At 41.4% G+C, this 23059-nt stretch overlaps 1 protein-coding gene across 2 annotated transcripts in view; it reads right to left on the bottom strand.

Moving 5' to 3' along the window:
* Positions 1 to 365: 365 nt before the first annotated feature.
* Positions 366 to 23059, bottom strand: part of LOC128685010 (salivary peroxidase/catechol oxidase-like) — a 58836-nt gene continuing 36142 nt past the window's right edge. For both annotated transcript variants that reach the window (XM_070103644.1, XM_070103650.1), the window contains exons 10-17: positions 17642 to 17828; positions 15613 to 15810; positions 14349 to 14496; positions 8102 to 8276; positions 7224 to 7376; positions 6773 to 6971; positions 6414 to 6519; positions 366 to 6174 (exon numbers count right to left, since the gene is read on the bottom strand). In XM_070103644.1, the coding sequence (XP_069959745.1) occupies positions 6093 to 6174; positions 6414 to 6519; positions 6773 to 6971; positions 7224 to 7376; positions 8102 to 8276; positions 14349 to 14496; positions 15613 to 15810; positions 17642 to 17828 (1248 nt within the window). In that variant the 3' untranslated portion in view covers positions 366 to 6092. The remainder of the gene's footprint in view (positions 6175 to 6413; positions 6520 to 6772; positions 6972 to 7223; positions 7377 to 8101; positions 8277 to 14348; positions 14497 to 15612; positions 15811 to 17641; positions 17829 to 23059) is intronic.

Genomic DNA, 23059 nt, shown 5'->3' with positions numbered 1-23059 from the left:
CAAGTGTTTCTGAATTCAAAGATGTATGAGAGACCATATTGGAGATAGGAGGAGGAGGGTGAGTAAAGATTGGGACAGTAATGGACTGTACCAAAGTAGAGGGGGAGGGAAAAGTGTAAGGGACTGGAGATGAAGTGTGGGGGGGGACAGAAGAGGCAGAAACCTGGGAGGTGACAGAAGAGGGAGAAACTTGGGAGGGGACGGGGGTGGAAGGCATAGTACGAGGAGGAGGGTGAATCTCCACACTTGTAATAGAGCCAGAGAGAGGGGAAGAACTAGGTACAGAGACTGGAAAGGTAAAGTGTGGAGGCGGAAGAAGGGAAGGAAGGGGCAAAGAAGATTTGAGCAATGTGGATTTTTTGGACTTCTGAGTAGAGGGGCGATTGGTATTAGGTGTCGTACGAGGTCTTGTCGATACTGGGGCTTGTGAGGAAGGACGCGAAGATGTGAGAACAGACTGAGTTGTAGTCGGGACGTCAGAGCCAAGGACAGCAAAAGGATTAGATGCCATAGTGGCTATGGGAGGGGTAACAACAGAGGAGGCTGCAGAAGATGGGACCCCAGAAGTGGGGGGACGTTTGGAAACACGAGAATAAGAAACACGGGGTAGTCTCCCTTGGAGGCGGAGATGAGTAACTGCCATAGCATAAGGGAGACCTTCTGCCTCTTTGAGGCAACGGATTTCACGTTCATTTAAGTAGACCTGGCAACGGCGGGAGTACGAAGGGTGAGCTTCATTACAATTAAGGCAAGATGGAGGTTGACTGCAAGATGTATTAGAATGGTCGTCGGCACCACAGACTGGGCATTCGGCCATAGATCTGCAATATTTCGCTGGGTGACCAAAACGCCAGCAATTTCTACATTGTTGTGGTGTAGGTATCACCTTTCGAACTTGTAACCGATGTCCCGCAACATATACAGAGGACGGGAGTTCTCGGCTGTCAAAAGTTAAATGAGCCACATTGCAAGGGTAACGTCTCCGCCCCCGGGCAGGAAGGACATAAGTGTCTATTTTGAGGATTGGGAGATCCTGGAGTTCCAGCTGTTCAAAAATGTCATTGCCACATGACTGGAAATTCTGTTGGACTATGGTATGGGGCAGAATGACAGTACCACTACAAGAATTGAGAGAAAGATGTTTTTCAATAGTGATAGGAGTAGTATCGATATTCGAAAGGAGAGAAAGATCATGAGCTTGGGTAGCATTCTGGACAGTGACGATGCGCGTACCGCTCTTGAGAGCGTGAAATGAAATATCTCTGCCAACATGACGCAGGAGCGCTTTGGCAATACAATGGTCAGAAAGGTAGGCAGAAGAAGAAGTTGGTCTTAAAGTAAAGAATTTAGTCCATTGTGTGGTCCGAAACTGAGCGTGGAGAGGGAGTGCTTGACGTGTCGGTCGTTTCCGGGTAGAATGGGAAGGTAACGACGGAGCATCATCAGGAGATTGACGTTGGCGTTTAGGAGTAGGACCGGAGTTGGTCCGGCATGAAATGGGTGGGCGATTCGAAAATTGCCGTACCGTAGAGGGAGAAGCCGGAAGCATAGTCAAAGGAGAGCGGAGTTCAGACAAATCGAAGGAGTCAGTCGAAGCCCCGGTACCTGAAGCGGGTGAGGAAACAGCACCAGCAAGAGGTACAGGGGCATCAGGAGTGTCCGAAGAGTGGTCTAAACACAAGGCAGGGTCAGAATGGGGTGCGGTATCAAGAAGGGGCCCGGGGGTAGTGGTTTCATGGACTAGGGCTGCCATGGTTAGGTTACTCCTTTGCTTTTTGTTTTTAAGAAAAAAAAAGAAAGAAGAAAAGAAAATAAAAATAAAAAAAAGAATAAAAAAAGGGGGGAGCGGGGAGGAATAGTTCCCAGGAGGAATGAAAGGGCCGGAAATCTCCCTCCGCGCCCAAGAGGACTCGACACCGCTAGTAGCGCAGATGCAGCATGGAACCCGTGCCATACCCTACCCTTCATGCCAGTAAACCAGCAATCCGGGATAGCAACCTCACATCTGCCGAGCTACCTCGGTGGACAAAAGAGAGGGCGGCCGGATATCCGCCACAAAGCATACCTCCTTCAGCCACCACCCCCGGAATCCGAAAGGTGGCTTCCAGAGATACACCCGTCGCCCAAAAGACACCCAAAGCTACTCCGGGATACCGGAGAGGGATCGGGACATCCCTAGGCAATCCAGATTCCACGGCAAACTACGCCACCGCCAAGAAACCTCAACGGAATGGGATGGACCCCGGTGTCCTTTCCCCTACCTAGGAACTAGCGCGCCTGTGGGAGAAATCACGAAGGCTAAAAAGAGGAAGGGCAAAAGGGAGGGGTGAGGAGGAGGAGGAGGAATGGAAAAAGGGGAGGATGGGGAGGATGGGATAGGGGAGGGGAGAATGGGGGGTAATTAGGTTCGGTCTGAGGAAGAAGACCGACAGGGCTAATTCCTCAGACCAAGAGCCTCTTCACCACGCCAAGGAGCCCCCCTTGAAGAGGAGAGTATTTCGCAGCTTATTCAACATTCATTACGCATCAAGTGGCATGCTCTTTCTACCAGCCAACTGGTAGTTAGTCTAAGGCCGGTTATTTAGGAGCCCCGTTGCTCTAGTCTAGTGGAATGTCCAGTCCAAATCAACCAGCTGGGCGAGTGCTTGTCCCCTAACCCAGTTGCTTACGCCGTCCCATCTGGGTGAGTAGCACATGTTAACTAAAGCTGGTTGTACCCACTCATACTCACTGGTTAATCTTCAGGTGCAAAACCTCCTGTAGTAAGTGGCTCATATTGTTACTGTTCTGCTGATTATACATTTCTACGAGCTACGGGACGAGATGTCCGGTAGCTCGATCGCTAGTGCACTCAGTTCACACACTGAGGTCCGGGGGATCGATCCCCCGGTGCGGCTGTCCCTGTTCGCCCTTCAGTAAAATGGGTACCTGGCTGTTAGTCGACTAGTGTGGGTCGCATCCTGGGACAAAATTGACCTAATTTGCCCGAAATACTCTGCATAACAAGCTGCGGAGGGAATATGAGTAAAAAAAACTAGCCTCTTGTGTTTGCCTTTAATTGCTGCGGTTGATCCTTGTCTTGAGACTTAAGGTACCGTCAGGTACAACTTGGGGTAACGTCAGGCACAACAGACCTTTAATTGCGTACCTGTGTTCATAATAAATGTGAACTTTCCTTTGAACAAAATATATTCGTTGAAGCACACCGGAAGGGGAATTTTCCGGTTATTGAATGGAAGACAATAATCCTATTTTTTTTTTAATCTTTTTTTCTGTTAGAAATTTAATAAATTATCTTAAATCTGTAACGAATCTTTCTCAAGTTAGGTGCATCGAGCTTTGAAGTTTGATATCATGCGGAAGAGGCATTCTGAAAAATACTCCTCAATTTTGTATGTAAAATTGGCAAATTACTACTTATATCAGAACCCCTGCCGATAACATGTGGAGTTCCCCAAGGTAGTATTCTGGGTCCCTTATTATTCTTATGTTATGTCAATGACATGCCTATCAGTGTCAAGTGCAAACTCCTACTGTATGCAGATGACAGTGCTCTGTTAGTGTCAGGTAAAGACCCACAAGATATTGCTGATGTTTTAACACTGGAACTGGAGTCCTGCAGCAAATGGTTAGTAGACAACAAACTATCATTACACCTCGGGAAAACTGAAGCCATTCTCTTTGGCACGAAACATAAACTGAGAAGGGTAAATAATTTTAATGTCCAGTGTAATGGGGAGCCCATCGCTTTGGTTTCATCAGTAAAATATCTGGGAATCCCCTTTGACCCATGCATGTCAGGAGAATTGATAGGGAACAGTGTAGTAAAGAAAGCGAATGCCAGACTGAAGTTCCTGTATAGACAAGCACAGTGTCTACCTACTGAGGCTCGCAGAACCCTACGTCTAGCCCTTATACAATGCCATATGGATTACGCTTGCTCTTCATGGTACTCTGCCTTGACAAAAAAACTGAAAGATAGACTGCAAATCACCCAGAACAAAATCGTAAGATTCATCCTGGGGCTGGGACCAAGAGAACATGTAGGCCAGGATGAATTACAGCAGTTGGATATGCTGAATGTTGAAGACAGAGTAAAACAACTGAAGCTAAATCATGTTTATAAAATTGCTCACAAACAGTGTCCAGAATAACTTGCTGTCAATTTTGTCAAGGTTGGGAACCAAAACAATCATAGTACTAGGGGGAGAGAGCACAACTTTGTAGTACCCACAGTCATTGGCCAGGCATCAAACACCTTTTATTGTACAGCAATAAAGGAATGGAACAGACTGCCCGCACATGTCAAAGCCAGTCATAGCATGAACCAGTTCAAGAAGTGCCAAAAGGTGTCTGATGAATGTAGCTACAGAAAGGGAGGGGAATGATTTTCTATTTTTTAGCTAACATACATGTAAATTTTACTTTATTCCTAGTAATGACCCTCGTATTGTAGATAGTCTTAATGACCCTCGTGTAGTAGATAGTCTTTTTAGTATGATAATAAGATGTTATCTTCATTGTAGAATAATAAGAAAATATTATAACCTTTATATTATAATAATAAGGTAAAAGGACCCCAATGGAAATAAGTCACTGTCTGACTTTTTTGGGTTATCCCAGGTTCTCTACACATATGCTGCTATGTATGATAATTCTATGTAACTGTATTTGTGTATACCTGAATAAACTTACTTACTTATATCCAATAATTTATGCCTGCCTTTAACGAGGACACGTTAGTAAAAACAAAGTGAAGTTGACCAGAATCGACGTTCTTAAGGTGTTGCACTGACATTTTGAAGGAAAAAAAAAAATAATCCGACAGCCACAATAGACATCCCCTTTCGGGGGATTCCTAATTTAAGGTGTTCTCTACCTTCTCTCACTCGTAATTTAAGGTGTTCTCTACCTTCTCTCACTCGTAGTCATTGGCAATGAGGAAATCACATAAAATCAGGATTTTTTTTGCTAGATGTATGTTTGAAAAAAAAAAAAAACTCCAGTTGACAATTTTGACTATGAAACAATCAGCAAAAATTATTTATTATATACTAAAAGTTGTTGTATGTGATACCTAGTTCATACTACAATCACATCGCTAATTACCTTATTCAATCTAGTGTTAGTCAGATTAACTACAATAAGTAGAACAAGATAGTAAGGACACCTACGGTACATTCTTACACAGTCCAAAAATACAACTTTTAAGAAAGCTGATAAATCAATTCATTATTAAAGATATGCGAGAACATGAGGTAGTTTTGTTGTTTCATCAGTCAGAGAAAAGTATTATATAATTCTGTAATATCTGCGGGGTAAGGGTCGTCCTAGGAAAGTTTGGAGGGGGGGGGGGGTAAAGGAGGTTTTGTGGACTTCTAGCAAGCATGCGTGAGCGTGTTACATAGGAGTGAATGGAGACTAATCGTTCTGGGGGGCCTGACGAGCTGTTGGAGGGTAATATTTTGTGAAGGGATTCAGGGAAGCCAGTTAGCTGGACTTGAGTCCTGGAGTTGGGAAGTACAATGCCTGCACTTTAAAGGAGGAGGTTGGGATATTGGCTGTTTGGAGTGACATCTAAACTGTCGTATCTGAGCGCCTCTGCAAAGACAGTGATTATGTATAATGGTGAAAGTGTTGAATGACTAAAGTTTTTCTTTCTTTGGGACACCCTGCCTCGGTGGAAAACTACCGACGTGTTAAAAAAAATAATCATTTACCCAGTGGGGTGTGATGAAGACATTTTTGTGTTCTCTAATTCATTTTGTGCTAACGCTTAAAGACTGAGTTATGGATAAACAGTTAATTAGCCACTAGGGCAGCAATAGCAATAAACAACGGAGAAAGAAGCTAAGACACGACAGAGGAACTAGGAGAGGAATAATGAGTGAAGCAAGAACAATCAGATGAGTTAAGAACAAGGCACTATCAGAGGAGCCATGAGCCATCAGAGGAACCAGGAGCTAGGAGCAAAGATCTGTCAGGGGAACCAAAATCTATTAAGGGAGCAAGGAAACGAGAGGAACAAGAACTATCGGATGAAGTAGTAGCAAGGAACCATTAGAGGAGCCAGGAGCTAGGGCCCATCAGAGCTAGGCAGCAGCTCTCTCCCCGCGCCAAGGAGTCCAGTCAGGTCGTGGGATCATGGGACTGTTGCACGGCACTGGTTGGTTACTGTAGGCAAGAATATATTATTAAGTTCGGAATAAACAAAGAATAGCAATGCACAATAAACAGATTATAATAAAGAATGCTTATAAAATTTTTGAATGTATATACTCCTTGCTATGAAATATATGGAAAAATTAGTTATCAAAATATTGTGCGCATCATTCTGTCACGCAAAATATGTTCTGGTCAGGATATTAACATGATGAGTGACCCTTCAACAAAGCTAGCTACACTTGACTTACAATCTGTTGTTGGTCTGTCTGAAAGCTAGTGGCTGGACGGCGTTAATATTAGAGTTGTCACACATGAGCCTGGCCCAAGAGGAGCGACGGATCTGCTGCAACTGAGCTATAAAACAAAGAGTAGTGTGGTCATTACTAGTTAACAAGGAGAGTAGCATTAATAAAACAAGATTAGCGTTGTCACTTCTAGTTAGCAAAGCGTGTAAAATTACTATTAAAATTAAGTGTGGTTAACATAAGTTAGCATCAGTAAGGTGAATCGATATACAAGAAATTTAAATTGTGATTCGGTCTACTGGCGCGACAACAGAGTAGTATTGTGTTTGTATACATTTAAGGAAACTCCGCTCTTTCTTTACCTTCTTTAAAGGAGCCTGGTTGTCCTGCGAGGTCGTAGAAGTATCGATCTGCCTTCTTAAGTCTGGCGAACTGGTCTCCTACGACACAGAGGAAAGTCCAGCCCAGGAGACTGCCAGGGACAGGCCTCTCGGAGAGTCCACCCACGAAGAAGTCAATATCATCAACGCTCTTGTAAACTCCGGCCAGTTTTTGAACGTTCTGTTTCGTGGTTGGTAACACGAGTTAAAGAATTAAATATGCAATAGTACTCATGTTAGGAATATGTATAGAATCTCTCTCAGCAATTAAAGTACAAGCACACAATTTTAATGAAAGGAAAAGGGCAGCGATGATAAATAGGTTAAAATAAAGAAATTAGATTAACTGATTTTTAAAAATACACTAGTGCAAGACCTTGGGAGCTTAAGACAGATCAGAGGATGAATGATGCATGGATGAAGCAGCACTTACTTCAGGACTCATCTGGTCTGTGAGGTCGTTGAAGGTACGGGCGCGCGGTAGACCGCAGATCTCTCTGAAGCTGTTGTAGGTGGCGATGCCGTGGTCGCGGCCACGTTGAAGATTGATACTCATCAAGTCCAAGCCAAAGGTAAACCTGGGAGTCTGTTAGAAGCCAGAAATTGCAATTATAATCTTCTGGTGGCAGGTAGCAATGCACGATTTACATAAGTGTCATCAGTCAAAAGCAGTCTGCTTTATCAGATACCAACCATTAAATGCTGAAGCTAAACATAGAGAAACTGAAGCCATAGGGGAAAAGTATTAAACGAACTAAAGAAAATACAGAAATTTAAATATATAGAATATCAGTAAGATGCAAGAGAAGCGTTTAGACGACATATACTCACACTGATTTAACTAAGCACTAACCCTGATCAGTAAGTTACAATCCCCGAGTTATAGTGGCCTTATGTGTCATGCATATAGTGTTACAGAGCCAAGGTACCATGAACCCTCACCACCCTACACACACATGATCCTCTCTACTCTTCACCGTCAACACCTAGCTCCTGTATGACTGTCATGTAAGATCCTCACTTCACTACCATCACTTAGGTCCTGTATGACTCATATATGATCCTCACTATACAGTATCAACAACTGGCTCCTGTACGAAAGACACGCGTCCTATTATTTAATGGAAAATGTAACACTTTCTAAAATAGAACGAAGTACTCTTTATCAGCCCATGGAAAGAGACACTGATGTAGTTTCAGGTCAAATTTCCAGGTGTGCGCTCTAGAGTTAATACATAAAAAATGATCTGTATAGTTGCAAATTTGTAAGTAAATATCAAACTTTTCATAAAAAAGTGCAACTTTACCCACCTGGAACAGATGGTTCGTCAAGTCCTCCGTGACGAAGGCGTCAAACTGTTGCATAGCAAGTTGTGTGAAGCCTCGAATAATGTCGTCTAGACGATTTTGTAACTCGATGAGATGAGGAGAGTTGAAGTGGTCACGAAGCCTGATGTTGTCTACACCGCCATTTTGCGTAAACAGTCTACAAGATAAATTCATAAAACTCATTTTATAAAACATTTTGCTTGCCGTTTCCTATGGAAACCTTTCAAGAATTATTTTTCAGACTTGGATAACCACAGAAACAGTGAGGTAACGAGGTTAACAATTCTTACATCATGCATGCACTACCATGTAAATAGTTTTGAAATAACTGACACAGTAAATAAAATTTTACTGATCTTAAAATATTATCAATAGATCAATTTAGCTACCAGTGGATCTAGTACATGTGATAGTTATGAATGAAAAGAAGTTGAATATCTTAGCACTAAATGAAACGAAGGTAAAACGTGTATACCTGGAGGGTGTTCCGGGGTCAACGCCCCCGCGGTTAGGGTGAATTTCTTGGGAAGGAGTAAATGGGATTGAGTGAGGTGTATCAGAGAGAATCGCAGCTAAGGAAGGTACAGCTGTATTACTAAGTATTTAACTCAAGAATTATGTGGATTATATTAAAATTGGACGCGAGAAGCGTCTGGGGCGAAATGTTCAGTGGACATTAGGAAGTTTCGAGAAAGGAAAGAGAATTATTGTTGTGGAGAAGATAGTGCTGAAGTGTGTGAGAGTGTGGTAAACGGTATAGTAAGTTTGGAGTGTCCAGGGTAAATCAAAATAAGTAATAGGTTGGTAATAGGTTATTCTTAGTTTGAGAACAAAAGATAAATAACTGTATGAGGTATGATACAGGATGCAATGACAGCAATATGTTAGGCTATGTATTAGTAGACAAAAGGTTAATGGGTAGACTTACGGATGTACATGATTTTAGAGGAGTGACATATATATGATATCATTATTAAATAGCATCTACAGTAAAAGTAAGAGACAGATGGAGTAAAGGAGAGTGGCAGCAGTGGGTAAAAGGAAGCGAAAATAAATGAATTGAGGAAGGAGACAGCTTGAGAAAGAAGCAACTATTGGGGAAATGGAGAGCTAGAGTAGGACATGAAGGGAAGATTGAGGAGGTATGGGGTAAATTAAGAGTGAATTGCCAGTGTACAGCAGAGTGTGCGAGTACCGACACACCAGTGAGCCCCAGGCAAGTGCTTTACGGCTATTTCCTTCTCCAGTGTTCTGGCCACATGATCGATACTATTTCAGTGCATCATGCAAGAACAAGCAGAGGTACATGCAGAGAAAGCGCGGTCAGTAGGATTCGAACCCATTTTTGGAGCCGCTAAGAAAAAGCATGGCTTGTACTCAGGCTATCTAGCGGTTTGAGGCATCTGTAGCTGAGTGGTCTAAGGCATCATGTAGGGAGCTAAGCCATACTAGTGGATAACCTCTCGAGTCCTGCTGACCGCGAACTTTTATTTCTGCATGGTGCAACCGCCCAGGGAGGTACTACCATCCTGCCAAGCGAGTGTAAAACGAAAGCCTGTAATTGTTTTACATGGTAGGATTGCTGGTGTCTTTTGTCTGTCTCATAAACATGCAAGATTTCAGGTGTCTTGCTACTTCTACTTACACTTAGGTCACACTACACATTCATGTACAAGCATATATATATATATACACACCCCTCTGGGTTTTCTTCTATTTTCTTTCTAGTTCTTGTTCTTGTTTATTTCCTCTTATCTCCATGGGGAAGTGGAACAGAATTTTTCCTTCGTAAGCCATGCGTGTTGTAAGAGGCAACTAAAATGCCGGGAGCAAGGGGCTAGTAACCCCTTCTCCTGTATATATTACTAAATGTAAAAGGAGAAATTTTAATTTTCCTTTTGGGCCACCTTGCCTCGGTGGGATACGGCCGGTGTGTTGAAAGAAAGAATATATATATATATATATATATATATATATATATATATATATATATATATATATATATATATATATATATATATATATATATTATTTATTTATTATATATATATATTTATGTATATATATATATATTTATGTATATATATATTTATGTATATATATATATATATATAATATATATATATATATATATATATATATATATATATATAAAGTATGTATATGTATATATATATATATATGCAAAACAACCACTCTGAAAGAATAGAGAAATTCCAAGCGCTTTCGTGACTACTCACATTATCAAGGAACTATGAAAGTAAAGCATCCAAGGAAGCTATATAAGGGGTCTGGCCAACACCTCACTATCAGGTCCCACAACGGTTAAACACCTGACGCGCGCCGACCCAACTTGGATAGGTCCTTTGCACAACTCACCCACAAACTATTCTACCCATGAAAATTTAAAAATGATTATTTGTCCAGTGTATTATTAAATTCTTCCCAAATTCTATTAATTATAAATGGTAATAAAGTTGGTAGAATTACCGACAATATGTAAAGTAAAAGGACACAAATGCAACTAATGTGACATTTTATTGTGGCAACGTTTCGCTCTCCAGGAGCTTCATCAAGCCATTACAAACAATACATGGACACAGAGGGTATATAAAGGCTCAGAATGAGGGGCAATGCTAGTGAGGTACCATTTCGATGTTCACTAGTGGTGGTAGTAGTAGTAGTAGTAGTAGTGACAAAAGTAATACAATATGGTAGAGCAATTAATTCGTACATGAGTAAAAGGATATAAAAGCTATTTGCCCAACCTATTTTTATGTTACCCAAGTAATAGCTTTTATATCCTTTTACTCATGTACGAATTAATTGCTCTACCATACTGTATTACTTTTGTCACTACTACTACTACTACTACTACCACCACTAGTGAACATCGAAATGGTACCTCACTAGTATTGCACCTCACTCTGAGCCTTTATATACCCTCTGTGTCCATGTATTGTTTGTAATGGCTTGATGAAGCTCCTGGAGAGCGAAACGTTGCCACAATAAAATGTCACATTAGTTGAATTTGGGTCCTTTTACTTTACAAATTATAAATGGATCTAATTTATATAAACCAAAGGAAATATTCATATTATTGTCAAAACTGCTTTTTATGAAACAAGATTCAATTATATTCCTGTCGACCATGGACTTGCTTGATACTACTTTCTCAACTTTTTGAAAATCAATTGGATGGTTAAAATCTCTTACATGAATAAATAGAGCATTGGAATCTTGTCCAGTTCTAATGCTATATTTATGTTGTTTCAATCTTAGTTCGAGATTTTTACCAGTTTGACCGTAATAAACTTTATCGCCAATTTTACAAGGAATCTTATAGACACATCCATCAGCATTTTGGGGGGAATTCTTTATCAAAATTTTTTTTTACTGTATCAAGATTTTTGAATACAACTTTAATATTAAAAGTCTTAAGAAGAGAAGGCATATCAACCAAATTTTCATGGTAAGGGAGAACCAACATATTTTTAGTTGAATAAGGCTGGTTGTCCCTTTTTGGATTGTAAAAAGTATTTCTACCAACTTTAAAAGATTTATCAATTACATTTCTTGGATATTTTAAATCATTACCTATTTCATAAATTTTGGATATTTCCTCATCTATGAACTCAGGACTACAAATTCGTAAAGCTCTCAAAAACATTGATGAGAAAACAGACAGTTTGACTCTATCTTGATGCGAGGAATAATAGTGGACATAGGAACAGTTATTTGTAGGTTTTCTGTAAATTTTAAATTTGAATTCATTATTACCCTTAATAATTAAAACATCTAGAAAAGGCAATGAGTTATTTTCTTCAAACTCAACAGTAAAGTTTATAGAATGGGCTAAGCTATTTAATTTTCCAAGGAAATGGTGTATATCTACATTTTTGGGCATAAGACACAAAATATCATCAACATATCTGAACCATTTAGCTCTATAAGGGAGGATTGTGTTAAGCAACCTTGTTTCAAAAAATTCCATGTATAGGTTACTAAGAACAGGTGAAAGAGGATTTCCCATTGCCATACCAAACTTCTGAGTGTAAAACTTATCATTAAATACAAATTTTGCATCAACGATGCAAAGTTTAATAAGTTTAATGATAGTAGGAACTGGCAATGGTAAATCATAGTTAACGAGTTCTTCAGATAAGAAACTTAATAATGATTTTCGAGAAATTACTGCATACATATTTTCGCTTGCCTTATTCGGCAAGAAGATCGTTGTTATTTAAGCCAAAATCGCAAGTGTTACCTATTCGGTACGATATATACATTATATATATATATATATATATATATATATATATATATATATATATATATATATATTATATATATATATATATATATATATATATAGGTAGTAGGTTGGTAGACAGCAACCACCCAGGGAGGTACTACCGTCCTGCCAAGTGAGTGTAAAACGAAAGCCTGTGATTGTTTTACATGATGGTAGGATTGCTGATGTCTTTTGTCTGTCTCATAAATATGCAAGATTACAGGCATGTCTTGCTACTTCTACTTACACTTAGGTCACACTACACATACATGTACACATTTATTTATACACACTCATCTGAGTTTTCTTTGATTTTATCTTAATAGTTCTTGGTCTTATTAATTTTCCTTTTATATCCATGGGGAAGTGGAATAAGAATCTTTCCTCCGTAAGCCATGCGTGTTGTAAAAGTCAACTAAAATGCCGGGAACAATGGGCTAGTAACCCCTTTTCCTGTAAAGATTACTAAAAAGAATAATAAGAAGAAAATTGTCAAAGTGGGAAGTCTGAATGTGCGTGGATGTTGTGCAGATGATAAGAAAGAGATGATTGTGGATGTTATGAATGAGAAGAAGCTGGATGTCCTGGCTTTAAGTGAAACAAAGCTGAAGGGGGTGGGAGAGTTTCAGTGGAGAGGAATAAATGGGATTAGGTCAGGGGTTTCAAATAGAGTTAGAGCTAAAGAAGGAGTAGCAATAATGTTGAAGGATAAGCTATGGCAGGAAAAGAGGGACTATAAATGTATTAATTCAAGGATTATGTGGAGTAAAATAAAGATTGGATGTGAAAAGTGGGTTATAATAAGCGTGTATGCACATGGAGAAGAGAGAAGTGTAGAGGAGAGAGAGAGATTTTGGGAAATGTTGAGTGAATGCGTGGGGAGTTTTGAATCAAGTGTGAGAGTAATGGTGGTTGGGGATTTCAATGCTAAAGTGGGTAAAAATGTTATGGACGGAGTAGTAAAAAAAAAAAAAAAAAAAAAAAAAAAAAAAATATATATATATATATATATATATATATATATATATTTTTTTTTTTTCAACAAGTTGGCCGTCTCCCACCGAGGCAGGGTGACCCAAAAAAGAAAGAAAATCCCCAAAAAGAAAATGCTTTCATCATTCAACACTTTCACCACACTCACACATAATCACTGTTTTTGCAGAGGTGCTCAGAATACAACAGTTTAGAAGCATATACGTATACAGATATACAACATATCCCTCCAAACTGCCAATATCCCAAACCCCTCCTCTAAAGTGCAGGCATTGTACTTCCCATTTCCAGGACTCAAGTCCGACTATATGAAAATAACCGGTTTCCCTGATATATATATATATATATATATATATATATATATATTCTAGGTAGTAGGTTGGTAGACAGCAACCGCACAGGGAGGTACTACCATCCTGCCAAGTGAGTGTAAAACGAAAGCCTGTAATTGTTTTGCATGATGGTAGGATTGCTGGTGTCCTTTTTTCTGTCTCATAAACATGCAAGATTTCAGGTACGTCTTGCTACTTCTACTTACACTTAGGTCACACTACACATACATGTACAAGCACATATATACACACCCCTCTGGGTTTTCTTCTATTTTCTTTCTTGTTCTTATTCTTGTTTATTTCCTCTTATCTCCATGGGGAAGTGGAACAGAATTCTTCCTCCGTAAGCCATGCGTGTTGTAAGAGGCGACTAAAATGCCGGGAGCAAGGGGCTAGTAACCCCTTCTCCTGTATATATTACTAAATGTATAAGGAGAAACTTTAGTTTTCCTTTTGGGCCACCCCGCCTCGGTGGGATACGGCCGGTGTGTTGAAAGAATATATATATATATATATATATATATAAATATATATATATATATAAAAATATATATATATTTATATATATATATATATAATATATATATATATATATATATACATTACTCACCGGAGAGTTCCTTGCACCAAGCTGTGTCCAAATCTGAAGGCTGCTGTGGAGAATTCATTGTTCATGTTGGGGTTGATGGTGGGGTTATAGTCTCTGCTGAAGCCTGATCTAAGTGTATTCAAACCGAAAGCTGTCATAATATTCTTTCCTGAAAGTAAGACAAATATTGACTTGTATATGTTTACTCGCTGCTTTTCTACAGTGCACATCCAGATAATATTAGTCTGTAGCAAACCACTATACGTATGAAACAAAACCTGTCTTCACTTTCCCTCCATGTCTGTCTCTGTGTATCTCGAGATCTACTGATAGGTAGTTCCATGTTCTAAGAGCGTGCATGTAGGCACGGTACTTGAGCATGAAGAGACAATGGAGACATGGTCACAACGTGTAAGATACTCCAAAGCATCAAGAATTTGAAAGACCATAAGGAATTTGAAATGAATGGAACCAGAACATCTACACACAAAGGGAACACATGTTCCAAAAAAGAGCAAAGGATATTTAAGATGAAAGTTGTGACGTGTAGTATTTTTACTGAATGTGCCCTGATTTGTGCATACTGTTTACAAAATCCTGTATTTGGTTCAAGTTATATACCAATATGTATTACTGAGCTAGTCAAGCAGTTATTTTTCAATCTGTTTTAACGTATACTGTATACATTGACGTAACTTCTGTTTTCAATTATTTACAGTTTATCTAGTTCTAATAGTTTTTTCAATCCAGTATCGAGAATGAGTCTGGTAAATATAAGCTTCAGTTTCATATCTAGATACTAAGTTTATCTGAATACTTAATTTTAAATCATTAGTGAGCAACCATGAAATCAATATCCATAAGTACTGTAACCATTTAGTGTACATGTACTAGTATCAAAAGAGAAAGAATATTGTAAATGTTCAACATGGTTGCAATAACAACTAAGCTTCATTTCCCATTGTTGGAAATTATTTTACTGGAATTCTTGATAAAAAATCATGAAATACAAGAATTTACTATCACGATAAGCTAAGTATTGATGGACAGATTCAAAATGGCCGCAACAGCTTTTTTTCGGTGGCTTCGTATCTAAATTTGCCCATAATGACCATGGCTAATTATCCAAACTTTCCTGTTTTTATGAAAAAGCACACTATTTTGCCATTTTAACGGCTTTATCTCCTGCACTAAATGTCAAGTTTAAACACCACAGCCCTTGGAGCATGGAGAGTATCACATGTGGTCGAGTATCTCATTTCTTGAGTAGACCAACACTACTCACCTAAGACAATGGGGAGCCACTCGTTGAAAATGATGTGTTGCTCCTGCGCAGTGAGGATCCTGCGGGTCTCCTGGAAGACAGCTTCGTCCGACCACTTGGGGTTCAGTTTCTGAAGTTCTCCTGCTACACGGTTGTGTTGTCTCAACCACAGAATTTGAATGGAGGTCAAGCCAGGCTGCTGATTCACTCGCGAGTCACCTGTAATGATGCCCTCGTTTATTATACTCCATAGCAATAATGCAATGCAATGAACTACAGTAATCATAGCTGTGTTTGCCTGCAATCCACTATATTCATACATCAGTGTTACTTGTAACTCAGTCGACGACTAGTACAATCTCCCTCCCCCCCCACACCCCGAAAAAATAGCATCTAGATCACTTGTTATAACTAGATTAAAACACAAGGTCAGATCATGACTCACGAAATCGTAATGACACGATTGCAAACAAACCATACCACGGGCGGGATTTGAACCCGCGGTCAGAGATCATGTCTTCCAGCCGCTTCTTTTACTTATTTCATCTGAAGAGATTAAAAGATATTAGTAAGGGAGTAATAGTTATTATAACACATTGATGTAGATGTACTGTTGCAACAGGAACATAAGAAAGGAGGATCACTGCAGCAGCCCTGTTGGCCCATACTAGGCAAGTCCTTTAGTGGCTAAATACGTTTGGGTTATTCAGAGCAAAAAAATAATTGGAAGTTCGATCCTCTGATAACTGCCAGAGGAAACTATTGTTTGTGTTGAGCTTCAAGCCATGGAACTTTATAAAGCGCTGCATAGAGCCATGTGTAGAGATTTACAAAGTTTCGAAGCGTGGCTTTAGGAGTGACCCCAGCACTGACCCCCAGAAGAGTGACCCCAGCACTGACCCCCAGCAGTGACCCCAGCACTGACCCCCAGCAGTGACCCCAGCACTTACCCCCAGCAGAGTGACCCCAGCACTGACCCCCAGCAGTGACCCCAGCACTGACCCCAACACTGACCCTCAGAAGAGAGTGACCCCAGCACTGACCCCAGCAGTGACCCCAGCACTGACCCCCAGCAGAAAGTGACCCCAGCACTGACCCCCAGCAGAAAGTGACCCCAGCACTGACCCCAGCAGTGACCCCAGCAGTGACCCCAGCAGTGACCCCAGCACTGACCCCAGCAGTGACCCCAGCACTGACCCCCAGCAGAGTGACCCCAACACTGACCCTCAGAAGAGAGTGACCCCAGCACTGACCCCAGCAGTGACCCCAGCACTGACCCCCAGCAGAGTGACCCCAACACTGACCCTCAGAAGAGAGTGACCCCAGCAGTGATACAACAATGATGCAATTTTACTGTTAAAATATCAGTGATGCAATGAAACTCGGAAATAACAGAGGTGCAGTAATACTCATGAAATACTAGCGCTATAAGCACATAAAATAATCATAATCATAATAAAAACAATGATAATAATAATAATTAGAATAATAACGAAATTCTGGATACAGTATTGACATGAAATTCTACGCCATTGTTGAAAAAATATTATGTTATATGAAGCCATATTATATGTTATGTTATTCATACATTATTACTACCACAGAATATTGAATATCATTTTATTACAGTAGGACTACGTTAATTTGAAAATACAGTATATAACAATGTAAAAATCTTCTCAAATGGTTGACAGACTGAGGATATTTAAAATATGATTACAGGAACTTTTCCTCTGATTCCACATTTCAGATTTAAGACTAAATTCCTCATTCTCAACAAGATAAGCAAGTTGATAAGCAAGACACAAGTGCAACAGTTATGTAACTTTATTAAGAAACGTTTCGCCTAACTGTTGTTCTGGATTCGCCGGTATAATCGCCCGGCCCGGGTCTTTTCCAAGAGGTGGCCCGGCCTTGGCTCCCTTTCGCGGGAGTATCTCAGACCAATGACTGCCATGGGAGGTCGCCTAACTGTTGAACACCTGTCTTATCAACTTGTCGTTATTGTATACCATTATCATATTCATTTTACGATGAATAAGTGACGCACCTGCGGAGAGACACAGAGCTCCACGTTCCCGAGCCTCGCAGTTTCCTCCCTGGTTGCTATTAACGGGCAAAATGTTGTTACCAGAGGTCCTCAAGAGACCGTTCTTGAATGTTCTTAAGTTCCGCATTTGTTCGGCAGTGGAGCCGTATATTGCAGAACCGTCTATCCAGTGTGTAATCTGGGTCAGCTGTGACAAATTCAAACCTAGGATTAGTGTAAACATTTGGTGCATATTTTGACCAATATGTGACTTTAGTTATTTTAGATTTTTTTTGGGGGGGTTATGCAATGTTAAATCAACATTTACCATCAATGTATGCCTAAAACTGTTTTTTGCAATTATTGTACAACTGTATATCAGTCTAAAACATCACGTGCAGAAAACCTGGTAAAGCTTAGCCTACTTGCTTAATTAAAAGTGAAAAGCTGAAGTAAGAGGCTAAAATCAACATTTAATTTCATTTTTCACTCCATGGAGACAATATGACAAAAAGTTATATGAACAAATATATGTGACATCTCAACATAGATTTCATCAATATTACATTGGCCAACAAAGATTTCAGTTCACGTTTAAAAATATATCTAGACTATTTTGGGATCCTGGATCCAAATCCAAACTTAAGTTTTGCTGCAAGAAGTACAGTTTCTATGGAGCAGAATCCCGCGGTTAACGATTTCACCAAGACAATCATCATGGTGAAGATTTATCAGGGAAACCTGACGTTTACCTGGAGAGAGTTCCGGGGGTTAACGCCCCCGCAGTCCGGTCTGTGACCAGGCCTCATGGTGGATCAGAGCCTGATCAACCAGGCTGTTACTGCTGGCTGCACGCAATCCAACGTACGAGCCACAGCCCGGCTGGTCAGGTACCGACTTTAGGTGCTTGTCCAGCATAATGGTCGACTACTGCTGAGCACTGGTGTGGGAGAGCCATACTGAACACTGGTGTGGGAGCCATACTGAGCACTGGTGTGGGAGAGCCATACTGAACACCGGTGTGGGAGCCATACTGAGCACTGGTCTGGGAGAGCCATACTGAACACCGGTGTGGGAGCCATACTGAGCACTGGTGTGGGAGAGCCATACTGAACACTGGTGTGGGAGCCATACTGAGCACTGGTGTGGGAGAGCCATACTGAGCACTGGTGTGGGAGAGCCATACTGAACACTGGTGTGGGAGAGCCATACTGAACACCGGTGTGGGAGCCATACTGAGCACTGGTGTGGGAGAGCCATACTGAACACCGGTGTGGGAGCCATACTGAGCACTGGTGTGGGAGAGCCATACTGAACACCGGTGTGGGAGCCATACTGAGCACTGGTGTGGGAGAGCCATACTGAACACCGGTGTGGGAGCCATACTGAGCACTGGTGTGGGAGAGCCATACTGAACACTGGTGTGGGAGAGCCATACTGAACACCGGTGTGGGAGCCATACTGAGCACTGGTGTGGGAGAGCCATACTCAACACTGGTGTGGGAGAGCCATACTGAACATTGGTGTGGGAGAGCCATACTGAACACTGGTGTGGGAGCCATACTGAGCACTGGTGTGGGAGAGCCATACTCAACACTGGTGTGGGAGAGTCATACTCAACACTGGTGTGGGAGAGCCATACTCAACACTGGTGTGGGAGAGCCATACTCAACACTGGTGTGGGAGAGCCATACTCAACACTGGTGTGGGAGAGCCATACTCAACACTGGTGTGGGAGAGTCATACTCAACACTGGTGTGGGAGAGCCATACTCAACACTGGTGTGGGAGAGCCATACTCAACACTGGTGTGGGAGAGTCATACTCAACACTGGTGTGGGAGAGTCATACTCAACACTGGTGTGGGAGAGTCATACTCAACACTGGTGTGGGAGAGTCATACTCAACACTGGTGTGAGAGAGCAATACTCAACACTGGTGTGGGAGAGCCATACTCAACACTGATGTGGGAGAGTCATACTCAACACTGATGTGGGAGAGCCATACTCAACACTGGTGTGGGAGAGTCATACTCAACACTGGTGTGGGAGAGCCATACTCAACACTGGTGTGGGAGAGTCATACTCAACACTGGTGTGGGAGAGTCATACTCAACACTGGTGTGGGAGAGTCATACTCAACACTGGTGTGGGAGAGTCATACTCAACACTGGTGTGGGAGAGTCATACTCAACACTGGTGTGGGAGAGTCATACTCAACACTGGTGTGGGAGAGTCATACTCAACACTGGTGTGGGAGAGTCATACTCAACACTGGTGTGGGAGAGTCATACTCAACACTGGTGTGGGAGAGTCATACTCAACACTGGTGTGGGAGAGTCATACTCAACACTGGTGTGGGAGAGTCATACTCAACACTGGTGTGGGAGAGTCATACTCAACACTGGTGTGGGAGAGTCATACTCAACACTGGTGTGGGAGAGTCATACTCAACACTGGTGTGGGAGAGTCATACTCAACACTGGTGTGGGAGAGCCATACTCAACACTGGTGTGGGAGAGTCATACTCAACACTGGTGTGGGAGAGTCATACTCAACACTGGTGTGGGAGAGCCATACTCAACACTGGTGTGGGAGAGTCATACTCAACACTGGTGTGGGAGAGTCATACTCAACACTGGTGTGGGAGAGTCATACTCAACACTGGTGTGGGAGAGTCATACTCAACACTGGTGTGGGAGAGTCATACTCAACACTGGTGTGGGAGAGCCATACTCAACACTGGTGTGGGAGAGCCATACTCAACACTGGTGTGGGAGAGTCATACTCAACACTGGTGTGGGAGAGCCATACTCAACACTGGTGTGGGAGAGTCATACTCAACACTGGTGTGGGAGAGCCATACTCAACACTGGTGTGGGAGAGCCATACTCAACACTGGTGTGGGAGAGTCATACTCAACACTGGTGTGGGAGAGCCATACTCAACACTGGTGTGGGAGAGCCATACTCAACACTGGTGTGGGAGAGCCATACTCAACACTGGTGTGGGAGAGTCATACTCAACACTGGTGTGGGAGAGTCATACTCAACACTGGTGTGGGAGAGTCATACTCAACACTGGTGTGGGAGAGTCATACTCAACACTGGTGTGGGAGAGTCATACTCAACACTGGTGTGGGAGAGTCATACTCAACACTGGTGTGGGAGAGTCATACTCAACACTGGTGTGGGAGAGCCATACTCAACACTGGTGTGGGAGAGCCATACTCAACACTGGTGTGGGAGAGTCATACTCAACACTGGTGTGGGAGAGTCATACTCAACACTGGTGTGGGAGAGTCATACTCAACACTGGTGTGGGAGAGTCATACTCAACACAAGCGAAAAACCTTGAAACTTGTGACGTTAATATGCTTGTATGATTACGGAAATTTAGGTTACTTTTGTTATACAAGATAAAACTGCGTTAATCAGTATTAGTTTAGGTCATTGTATACATCACACGATTGTTCAGTTACATTTATCATGTAGCTCTGCAAATTTAAATAGCCAAAATATTGATAAGATTTAAAAAAAAAATACGTGATAGAGACAAACTCAGATTCATACAATTTCATACAACTGTGCTGTGAAAATACTGGCTGATTTCCTCTGCATTCTCTGATATTCCATTGTAATATTGCCAATATTAATGGCCAGTAATACAGCGGCTTCAGAAAGCAAGGGGGTCGCTCTGGGCTAGTGTGACTTGTATAGACGATGTTTGGTCCCAGAGTAAACTTGTAATAAGGGACTGTAGGCATCTGCAGAAGGAAGATGTACCTCAGAAGTGGGTGTTGGAGGTGGCGGAGAGTGTGAATGAGAAAATTAAGAAAGAGTGGCTAACCTCCACTGCAGGCTTCGTCTTAAAAAAAAAAAAAAGCCAATATGGCCTCCATTGTTTTGGTAATTAAGGAAATGGCAGGTAATGTGGCGCAAGAGGTAGGAAAAGTAAGTGGAGCAGAGAATGAAGACTCACTGGCAGCTACCGAGAAAGAGATGGAGATTAGTTGTTTCCTAAGATAAAAGAATGTGTGGCGACAGACGGGGTAGTGGTAGCATGTACTGTTGGATGTATTTCTACAGTTGTCACAGATGCATGAGGAGTTAATGAGCTAGTCACACTAGCAGTAAAAGTTAAACATGAAGGAACAATAGATTGCTAGGGAATTTTGAAATTTATTGGAGGTTTTGTGGCTAGGTTAATTACGGGCTGATTGCAAAAGAAGACTCGAAAGGTGCTGTGGGTGTCGGGTGCTCTAGAGGAGAGACTTGGTATCCTCCCTTGGAGACAGAGCAGAATCACTGTTATAGTGTATGAGAGAGCGTGATTTGCTTTCTCGTAAGAAAACTGGACAATGGCATGAATATATAGAATATGCTTCTTCGCAGTTAAAGTGCTAGGAGGATGGTGGTGCTATTAAGATCAACTGCACAGTAGACTGGGAATTCTGCTGGTTATCTGCACTGTTTGGCCTGGTAGCCAAAACACCATCCTGGAACTCCCGTACTTGTAAGCGCTGTCCCATTACGTAAACCAAGTATATGAGGTCTGTAATCGAAGATCAGTTTAGCTCGAATCGTGTTTCCCACCTGAGGTAGGGTTGACACTAGTTCTACTTTGATAGGAGATTTTCGAACTCAAGTTGTTCGTGAATGTCTAGGTCAAATTGTTTAAATTCTTGCTGTATTATGATAAAGGAATGTGACTTGGATGTTGTCGATAGAGTGGATACGAGAAACGTTGTCGGCCTTCATTATGGACTGTGGAAATACACAGCCCTCTTGAGGGAATGGAAGGATACGTACTTGGCCAATATATCTCACGAGTTCTTTGCACATCCCATGGTGTGTAAGGTCTTAGTGATTGGAAGGACGAGAATTTCAACCAAGGAAGCCTAAGCCCACCCAGTACGACCATAACAGCGAAGAGCATAATCTACCCTTCCCTTCAACCACCGCCGGACGTGAAGAACCGGCCGTCAGGGATGTGTTCATGACTATTAAGTAGGCTACAAGTTCCTCCACAATAACAGAAATATGATAATTGCTTTAAGAGAGATTCCATTCAAAAGAGGTGCCTTCATGATGGAGAAAGTCTCTTGATCCATGAAATTTGAATTACTCTCTCCTTCCTTGGATTAAACCTGATTTCCTTCAATTCTCAAGACACTGAATGACCTCTTCTGGAGAACTGCTTCCCCGTGATTATATCTGCAAGTCAATTTTTGCCTCTTGGTTTGGTATATATATCTAATCCAATTAGTTACATACAGTATAATCTGTTATATATTTTTTTCTGCTAATAGATTGTAAGTAATCCACACGTGACTGAGGTATGTGTATCGAAGGAACAGATGTATAGACGGCGCATGGGTAACACTACGAAATTCGACATACAGATCATCGTCGATTACGTCTGTTAAGTTTGCAGTTGTA

Source organism: Cherax quadricarinatus, chromosome 5 (assembly GCF_038502225.1).
Source record: "Cherax quadricarinatus isolate ZL_2023a chromosome 5, ASM3850222v1, whole genome shotgun sequence".
Classification (NCBI taxonomy): Eukaryota; Metazoa; Arthropoda; class Malacostraca; order Decapoda; family Parastacidae; genus Cherax; species Cherax quadricarinatus.
This window is presented reverse-complemented; position numbering and strand designations above follow the sequence as displayed.